Source organism: Dromiciops gliroides, chromosome 4, assembly GCF_019393635.1.
Source record: "Dromiciops gliroides isolate mDroGli1 chromosome 4, mDroGli1.pri, whole genome shotgun sequence".
Classification (NCBI taxonomy): Eukaryota; Metazoa; Chordata; class Mammalia; order Microbiotheria; family Microbiotheriidae; genus Dromiciops; species Dromiciops gliroides.
Genome location: NC_057864.1, coordinates 282,502,296 through 282,512,810, shown reverse-complemented (window position 1 = coordinate 282,512,810; position 10,515 = coordinate 282,502,296). Strand labels below are relative to the sequence as shown.

The 10,515-nt window shown below is 38.3% G+C and overlaps 1 protein-coding gene across 1 annotated transcript; it reads left to right on the top strand.

Annotated features, from left to right (window-relative positions):
* Positions 1-8,928: 8,928 nt before the first annotated feature.
* Positions 8,929-9,720, top strand: LOC122753466 (tubulin beta-2A chain-like). Its single transcript, XM_044000858.1, has one exon. It carries the CDS (start codon positions 8,929-8,931, stop codon positions 9,718-9,720), a length of 792 nt encoding a protein of 263 aa, XP_043856793.1.
* The last annotated feature ends 795 nt before the right edge of the window (positions 9,721-10,515 follow it).

The following is a 10,515-nucleotide window of genomic DNA, read 5'->3' as shown; positions in this document are numbered from 1 at the left end:
ATTGAATTTTCTATTCAGTTCTGGTTTTTTCACCAGGAAAGATTGAAAGTCCCCAATGTCATTAAATGTCCATCTTTTCCCCTGAAAGAAAATGCACATTTTTGCTGGGTAATAGACTGTTGGCTGCAATCCAAGCTCCTTTGCCTTCCAGAATATCATATTCCAAGCCTTGCGGTCCTTTAATGTTGAAGCTGCCAGGTCCTGCGCAATCCTGACTGTGGCTCCATGATATTTAAATTGCTTCTTTCTGGCTGCTTGGAGTATTTTCTCCTTCACCTGATAATTCTGGAATTTGGCTACAATATTCCTTGGAGTTTTCCTTTTGGGGTCTCTTTCAGGAGGTGATCGGTGGATTCTTTCAGTGATGATTTTATCCTCTGATTCTATGATATCAGGGTAGTTCTCCTTAATAATTTCCTGGAATATGGTGTCTAGATTCTTTTTCTGGTCATGGCTTTCAGACAGTCCAATGATTCTCAAATTGTCTCTCCTCGATCTGTTTTCCAGATCAGTTGTCTTTCCAAAGAGGTATTTCACATTTTCTTCTATTTTTTCATTTTTTTTATTCTGCTTGACTGATTCTTGGTGTCTCATGGATTCCTTATCTTCCAGCTCTCCCACTTTAATTTTTAAGTCATTGTTTTCTTCAGTGAGATTATGCACCTTTTTTTCCATTTGGCCAAATGAATTTTTTAAGGCTTTGTTTTCTTCAGCTTCCTTTTCCAAGCTGCTGATTCTTTTTTCATAGTTTTTTTGTTTTGCTTTCATTTCTCTCCCCATTTTTTCTTCTACCTCTTGCAATTGATTTTTAAAATCCTTTTTGAGCTCTTCCAGGAAGGCCTTTTGTTCTTGAGACCAATTCATCTTCCCTCGTGAGGCTTCAGATGTAGGCAATTTGAGGCTATTGTCCTCATCTGAGTTTGTGTTGGCTTCTTCCCTATTGATACAGAAGCTCTTAATGGAGAGGGCTCTTTTTTGCTTCTTACTCATTATTGCAGCTTATTTATTTATTCTTTAAGTTGAGGTCTACTCTGGGGGCACCAGGGTCCCTGTTTTGGGCTTCTTGTGCAGGGGTATAGGTGCTGTGTGACCGGGCTTTTACTCTGAGGCCTTTATGGTGTGTTTGAGATCCCCTGCCCTGCACTTCCTGTCTGATTGTGGTCGGCCAGCCAGGCGCAAGACCCCGGCATCTGATCCCGCCGTTCGTGGCCCTCTTGGCCGTTGCAGGTAGGTTTTTCCACTGTCCTCCTAGGCCACCAGATTTTTGAGCCTGGTTCCGGGAGCCTCAGTTGTTCGGCTGTGGCCCGCAGCTCCTGCTGACTTGCCCCGACCCCCCTCGGCGCTGAGTTGCTGCCCTGCGCTGGACCTCCCTTTTGCCCCAGTCAGTCTGACCTTTTCCTGAAGTCTTCTAAATTATCTGTGGTTGGAGGACTGTGTCTCTCTGTCTCTTTGCAGGTTCTTTAGTTTCAGAATCCATCCAGAGGCTTGATTTAATGTTCGTTTTGAGGGAACAGAAGGAGAGCTCAGGCAGCTTGCTGTTTCCTCTCCGCCATCTTGGCTCCTCCCCACAGTTCATTTTCTACTCTCACAATTTTAAATCGCATCCAAAAATTATCTTTGTACATATATTTTATAAGTTTAATGAAACCAAAGTTCTTTTCCTACACCTTTAAGATATAAAAATATTCACCCTGCAAGAGAGATAATAACTTACATCCTTAACCAGTTGACAAAATTCTTTTTTTTTCTTGAAAAACACTCCCCCCCCCTTTTCTTTTCAGCAGTGTTATTTAATGCTACTAGGTTAGAGCATTCTAATCAATTCAGTGACTGACCAAAGCCTTCTTTTCCGGGCAAAAACGAAATCTTTGAAATGTTTACTTCATTCTCCATTTCCTTCTACCTCCTCTCTATGACAATGGGCCTAACCATTGTCCATTCCTTTGAATAGTAATGTAATGATGGTAACAATCCAAAATGTCACAACCTGCATGCTGCCAAGAAGATACAACCCCAGAGCCAACCAGCTAGTGATTTTTTATTTTTTGGGTGAGGCTATTGGGGTTAAGTGACTTGCTCAAGGTCACACAGCTAGTAAGTGTCAAGTGTCTGAGGCCGGATTTGAACTTAGGTCCTCCTGACTCCAGGGACAGTGCTCTATCCACTGTGCCACCTAGCTGACCGCAGCTAGTGATGTTTTTAACTTGGACTTTGGGGGCTATTTTATGGAGATTTTTGAAAGGAAAAACAATTGAAAGGGTTGAGAACTAAGAATGAAAATTTGGGGCTTGTCCACTTTCTTGAGATTTAAGACCATGTGGGCATGCACCATTGGGTCTTGGTGTTTTGTACCGACTTTCCCTTCCTAAGAGACTTATATGAGTCACTTATCACTGTTGTTGTTTCTGGTGATGAGTGTGTTTACAATACTGAGCAAACAGAAACAGTATCTGAAGAAAACAAACAAACAAATAAACACTGCAACAATGAGAGCAATGATTGGTAAAATCTCCTATTCTTCTGATCCTGCAGCATGGAAAGGAATTTCTGCTGTTTCCTTTCTTCCTAGTTTTTGTTTCACAGTTTTTATATTGTGAAGGAAGTTTTCTAAATCAGAAAAGGTTGATTTCTGATGCAGAAAGTGGCTCTCAGTAGTAGTTACATGTATCCATGAAGTGTATTCTTCCCCCTTTGTCCTCTACTCTTTCATTGGCATTATTTCACTCATATATATTCATCTAGTCACTGATAATCCTTGTAACACCATTGCTACTAGAAGTTTAGACTAAGGTTTGGGAAAATGGATGTGTTTGCATAGAGAGCAGAGATACTGGTTTCAGTATAAGGCAAAGGGAGGTGGCAGAGGTAACAATTCCCAAAATAGGTCAGAAACACTTTAGAGGCAATTTGAACTAATATTTCCAAGTTGGTTAAGGTTTTTAAAAAAGGAAAATTGGTAAGCAGAATGATAAATTAAAAACAACAACAACCTGAATCAAAAACCTCTTGACTATTGCAAATAAGCACCTTGAGTTAGAAGAGAGCCAAGGAAGCAGAGGCAGGGGATTCATTTCATGTGTGCCCTATTGATCCCTCCTTTGTACTCTGTGCTGGTAATTAGGAAAAAATCTCCCCTTTTCTATTCAGTATTCACTTTTTTATCTTCCATGTAGGGGAAGATTCATAAAGTGAGGAATTCCTCTGTAAATCAGCATATCCTATACATATAAAACAAAGTGTTGCTCCTCTCAGGTAAAAATCCTTATATTTTTAGAAGTTATTTTTGTAAATGGTGGCTTTAACCTAAAATAATGGGACCTTCAGGTATCACCAAAATATCATTATTATCAATTTGGAAATGAAGAAATGAAAACTATATCTATTATTTCAGTTCAGGAACAATTCAATTTAGATATCAAATGGTGGTCATTCTTAAGAGCACTAACAATGTTTGCATCAGTCCAATAACAGAAAATTATTATTATTCTACCATGTATATATGTTATGCTAATCATTTGTTAAACATTATGGTTATAATCATTCTACCATCATGAATGACAGCTTTAGCATTTCTAACAGTTTTCCTATTCACAGATTCCTTTATAGTTGAGTCACCCAGAGAGGGATCAGTAAAATTGTTTAGTCATTTAATTGTTAACAGTGATAAAAGAGCAATGTGCAATCCCTTGTCTGTACAATGCTCAACCCATGGGAAGACATTTAATAAACATCACAATAGAAGATTTGGTGTGAAGCAAGTTCAACAAAATAAGTATACACATATTGCCTATAAACACAAAAGGAAAACAAAATACCAACAAAGGCAAAAAGCCTTATTTTTAAAAATGAAAGAGCAAATTCTCAATGACATAATAGTTATCTTGTTTAAACTTCTATTATTATTTTAATACATCATAAATAGTTTTAAAATCAGTGTCTCATTTTGAGATCTACCTCATATTTAGATGTTTATTTCATATTTTGTCCCAACGTATATTTCTTGCAAGCATTAATACATTTGTTTCTGTCCTTCAAAGTGCTTATTCCTTCCAAGGAGATATGTTTCCACCTATCTATGCCTCTCTTTCAGTTCAAATGTCCTACTTGCTCTATTGTAAATATGTCCCCTCCTGCCAATGTTGCTCCAATGTTCTTTATAACTTTCTCTCATTCCTTTGATGTGGCATGGATAATAAAGTACTTTCTCCTCTGATTTTATCATCAAGGCAATGATACCTGTCTTTAAAAGGTTCTGAATTTCTATCCAAACACATAGAAAATGAAGGGGCTAGACTAGATAATCTCTAAGATCCTTTCCTTTCTCATATTTTATGCTTTCATAGTTCTCTCATCACAAAATACTCACCTCCTTTTTTAAGCTTCACACTGTAGACATAATGCAAATATTAGGGTTGTTTAAATCTTTTAACTATTGGGGAATTTCAGAGTTGTCTGTCTGCCTTTTATATCACCATTAACATCTGATTTGTGTGAGTCCCTAGAAGACAGGAAGAGCATGCTTTGAACTGATGCAGCCATACTCTGGACATTTACAAATCATTTCTGATAAATGATGTCACCACTTTGACCTCAGATTGATTCAGACTACCTTTCACATGTCTCACAGTGGAAGAATTCGTTATAATAATGAGAAAAATACTTATACATCTGAAATAGGAATTGAGTTCGATTGGAAGGTATATAAAGGAAAGCAGTTTTCCAAAATGAGTGTGAGAATGAGCACTAATATTAAAGTTACTGATTCATTCTTTCCCAAATACAATAACAATTTTGACAACCAAAAGTAATAAAAGCATTTTGTTGAACCTGAAACCATGTTGAGCTACATTCTAAGCATAGAGAAAATTTCATACAATCATATGAGTATAGATTTAGAATGGGAAGATAGTTTAGAAACTAAGTAATTCACCCCATTCATTTAGAAAGAAATTGAGGAATAGAGAGCTAAATTGGCTTAAATTAAGTCACTTAGGTAGTATCTGAGTCTACATTGGAAGTAAGTCTTCCTACTGACTCCAAGTCTGGTATGGTATTTATTCTGCCATAGTGAATCACCATAGTCAATCAATAAGTCAACAATTATTATTCATTATATCTTAACAGGCAGCAAGGTGGGCCAGTGGGGGGAATGCTAGATTTGGAATCAAGAAGACCTCAGTTCAAACCCAGCCTCAGACACTTATTTGACTGTATGTTGCTGAATAAATATGTTTGCCTCAGTTTTCTTATCTATAAAATAGGGATAAAAATAACAGTTAACTCTTTGTGTTATTGTGAGGTTCAAATGAGAAAATATTTGTAAAACACTTAGCATAATACATGACACATAGTTGGTACTTAATAAACACCTGTTTCTTTCCTTTTTGTGTATCAGGCACTGTACCACTCTCTGAGGATAGAAAGACATAAAATAAACTCTTCCCTTGCCTAAAAAAAAAAACCAAATGTGCATGTTTGGCATGTATCAGCAGGTGAGAAGACCAGGAAAGCACTTATAAAGGAGTTGGCACTTGAATTGTACTTCAAAGACAGCTAGAGATTGTATAAAAGGTTGAGGGGAAGAGGGAGTATATTCCAGACATGGGTGGGGGGAGAGTTTGTACAAAGGCAAGGAGGGGGGAAATAAGACATTAAGGACTAAGAACAGGAAGAAGACAAATTTGACTTGACTTTCTAGTATGTGAAGTATAGTGATATGCAATAAGCTCAGAAAGCTAAGCTGGAGTCCAACTGTGATGGACTTCAAATACCCACACAGAAAATTTTGCATTTGATGCTATCAGAAATCAGTAGTCACTGTAGCTTTTTGAGAAGAGTAACACATTCAAAATCACGCTTTAAAAATATCACTTTGGCAGCTGTGTGGAAGGTGGATTTGAGAGGTAAGAGATGAGTTAGAGAGCAAATTGTAATTCTAGAAGTACCTATAGTTTCCTGGACATTCTATTTATTTTCAAGGATGAAGATTCTGCATGTAAGACCTTCAGTACTATATACTCAATAGTGATACTATGTTATAATATTAGAAGAAAATAGCTTAAATGTTTGCACAGTGGCCTTAGAATGATGAATGATTTAGGATTTACCAGTGTGTTTGTGTGTCTGTCACAAAAGCAAAGCTTATTAAGACTCAAAGATGCCTTAGAAATCATCTAATCCAATCTTTTTTTTTAACACATGAAGAAACTGAGGCCTAGATAAATAATATGTCTCGCCCAAGGCCAAGTTAGTGGCAAATCTGGGGCTCTTGTTTCACATTTAGTTTTCAGAATTGTGGCCAGAAATCGATTCAAACAACTGAGTATAATTGCTAGAAACCTTGTATTTGATTTTTTTCCCCTTCAAATTGATATTTAGGGCATCTGACAGGTTCCTTGAAATGAAAACTATAATACAATTGAATTGACTTCTTTGCCAGTAAGCCCCCATATCAGTATCGATTAATCCAAACCAGGGAAGCAGGCAGATATGTAAAGCATTTACAAAGTAGCAATTTGGCACTGTCAGAAAGCTGAAATTAAGAATTTTACAAAGCTTTCCCTAGCAATAGTTAGTTGTCTGGGTTGCAGTTTAGAATTCAGTTGTAGAATTGATACATTCTGACAAAGTGTAGACCTACCTTTCAAGTAGAATATGAACTATTACGTAGTACATGCTATTATACCAGGGTGGTGGCGGGGGTGGGGGGGGTGGGGGGTGGGGGGGGGAGCAGGTTGGATGGTGCAGAGGGGAAGTGAGGTCTTTTACAAATGAAAAATAATGGATTCCCTAGATGCAAGAGAGAAATAACATGTGTTAAGGTCAAAATGCAAGGCAAAACTAGATACTGCCTTCCAAGTAATTACACTCTTTTTCTAGAGCTATGAGTATGATTAGAATTCAGTGTGGAAAAAAGGAAAGAGACTTGATTTTGAAGCCAAAGGATTTTAGGTTTGAATCCTAGCTCTGCCACTTCAGAAGAGTCACATTCCCTTTCTGGGCCTCAGTTTTCTCATCTGTAAAAAGAGGAAGTCAAAATAGTTCATCTCTCAAGTCAACAAGTATTTGAAGTCCTGAGAATATAAATATAATTAGAAGGAAAATCTTTGCCTTCAAATAACATATGTTTTGGGTGGAAGACAGAGCATAAAAGGAAGCTGAAAAACAGTGGAGAGAAGAGACAAAAGTATCCAGTAGTGTAAGAACATTGTGTAGAGAGCCAAAAGTGCAGCCTCGAAAAGGAAGGAAAACAAGGCTAGCCTGGGTCTCTTCCATAAAATGAAGGTACTGGAAGGAGCTAGCTAATCACAGGGAGAGGCCATAGGGGAATCAGGGTGTGTCCACTTTAATGAGAAGAAGTTTCTGGAACATTATTAAAAAATTCTGGGAGAATCAGGAGTATATCCCAGAGAACAATTTAGAATTTCTAGCTCTAAATACTATTAACCATAGTCATTATTAGTAAATTAGCAAAGGCACAAATAACATGATTATCACATGACGTTCAGATCCAGGAACCCTAAAATTGTTTTGAAAAATAAAAATAAAGCAGTGATAAATCAAAGGGATTTTTAAGAATAACAAAGCTGAAGCCTCTTAGGTTATATATTACTATTTTAGATGTTTCTACAAGATTGTACTTTTTTGTGATTTACTTACTTAGTATTCAGGTACATTTTTTTGAGATGATGGGGCAATCTGGGAAAAATTCTCTTAGTATCAGATAAACAGAAACCATATTTGATCACAATAGGCTTAGTTTGGTCAGAAAGGGTACATCTCAAAAACACTTAGGTCAAGGACAGCCTTGCCTAATACTTTGTATATTCTATTCTACTTTATAAATTTAGGATTATACTATAGTTAATATAATATATAATACATTAATATTGTAGTTATTACATATCTGATATATAATATTATAGTTTTTTACTAGGTCAAGGCAACGAGATAGAGTGTAGTCTCCATGAAGGCAAAACATGTTTCTTCTTTTGCACATGATAGGTCCTTAAATGGACAGCTAGGTGGTGCAGTGGATAGAGTGCTAGGCCTGAAGCCAGAAAGGCTCATTTTCTTCTGTTGAAATCTGACCTCAGACACTTACTAATTGTGTGACCCTATGCACGTCAGTTAACCCCATTTGCCTCAATTCCTCAACTGTAAAATAACCTGGAGAAGGAAATGTCAAATCATTCTAGCATGTTTGCCAAGAAAACCCCAAATGGGGTCACAGAGTCAGACAGGACTGAGCAATTGAACAAAAAGTCCTTTAAAAATCTGTAGAAGCTACATAGTAAAGCAGGAGTACTGGACTTGGAATCACAGAATATGGGTTGAAATCCTGCTTCTGTCACTTTTACCTTGTAAGGAATTAATTGTTATTTGAGGTTTTTATGCCTTGGTGCTCACTGGCCTGGGGCTCCACAAACTGCAGGGTGCTCCACTCGTTGTAGCCATTGCCATGGTGCTGGCACCTCACATCATCACCACTCGCTGACGCCTACATAGGCCTGGCAAAATTATAATGATTGGAAGTCATGTGACTGTCAGAGCAGCCATTCCATTGGCTGGGGCTGTGTGGGGTTTTTCTGGGATCAGGGGAGGAGAATTGGACATTCTAGTTGGAGGCCGGAAGGCAACAGGAGCTCTGCTGTATATTCTCAGCTGATTCCTGGGCAGTGGTATTTTTTCAGGTTGTATAATTTCCCTTTCCCCATTTTATTTCTTTTCCCTTGATCCTACTGATCCTGTTTGTGTTTTTTTAAGTTAGTTTTTGTTAAAATAAATCCTGTTCTGTTTTGAGGGAGGCAGCCAGTCTCCGTCCTTGTCCCAGTATTGTGGCGAGCCACTTGGCTAACACTCCCAAAACTGTTACCTTAGACAAATTATGTAACAACCCTGGCCCTCAGTTTCTTCATCTCTAAAGTAATGGCATTTTCCCACTCTGTCCATCAGTTGGTAGAGAACACAGATGAGACCTATTCCATCAACAATGAAGCTCTCTATGACATTTGCTTTAGAACCCTGAAGCTGACCACACCCACTTATGGTGACCTGAACCACTTGGTGTCTGCCACCATGAGTGGAGTCACCACCTGTCTGAGGTTCTCAGGCCAGCTGAATGCTGATCTGTGCAAACTGGCAGTGAACATGGTGCCATTCCCCTGCCTGTACTTCTTCATGCCAGGGTTTGAACCTCTAACCAGCCATGGTAGCCAGAAGTACCATGCTCTGACGGTACCTGAACTCACTGAGCAGATGTTTGATTCTAAAAACATGATGGCTGCCTGTGACCCCTGCCATGGCCTCTACCTGACTGTGGCTGCCATCTTCAGGGGCCACATGTCTATGAAGGAGGTGGATAAGCAGATGCTCTATGTGCAGAACAAAAACAACAGCTACTTTGTGGAGTGGATCACCAACAATGTGAAGATAGCCATGTGTGACATTCCACCCCGTGGCCTCAAGATGTTTGCCACCTTCAATGGCAATAACATGGCTATTCAGGAGCTGTTCAAGTGTATTTCAGAGCAGTTCATGGCCATGTTCTGTCATAAGGCTTTCTTGCACTCGTACACATGTGAAGGCATGGATGAGATGGCGTTCACTGAAGCAGAGAGAAACATGAATGACCTGGTGTCTGAGTATCAGCAGTACCAAGATGCCACTGCTGATGAACAAGGGAAATTTGAGGAGGAAGAAGGGGAGGATGAGGCTTAGGGACATCTGAATACATGATACATCTTAAATGGACTGTTGTGCTTATGCATGGTCTTTCTACTTGTATACTATATGGTGCTCAGTTTTGCCACTGTCAAAAGTTAACTGTTGATATAACAATGCGGAACACTTTAAAATTATGATAATATCTATGTTAAAATACCTATACTCATAAAAGGCATGTATCTGAAAAAAAAAGATAATGCCATTTTTACTGGCTGTCCCACATACTTTTAATAAACTCCCTCCTCATCTCTGTTTCCTTTCTTCCATCAAGTGTCTGGTAAAATCCTATCTTCTACTGATAGCATTTTCTGGTCTCTTTTTATTGTGGTGCCTTCTTTCTGAGATTACCCTCATTTTGTTGTTGTTGTTTGTTTTGTTTTGTTCTCTCTCTACATAGCATGTTCATAAGTTTTTATTGTTTGACCTTAGTTTTTGAAGAGTACCAATGACATTACAGGATGATGTCTTCATATGGGCATTCAGCCTCAATCTCTCTTCCTGAGTCATTGAAGACCAATGGCAGAACAAAAGTGAAGGTGTTGCTTCCCTCATTAAACTCTGAGCTCTTTGAGAGTCCAGACTCCTTACCTTTCTTTGTACCTCTGCCCTTAGCACAATGCTCAGCATATAGTAAACACTTAGTAAATGTTTATTAATAAATTGATTGACTCATGAAGTCTAAGATCCCTTCTTGTCCTTAATCTATGAGTGATAATGTATAGACCTTGACCTGGGAAATGTATTGTGAGGTATCCTTGAAAGTCGGGGTTCTGAAAACTTAAAAGTATT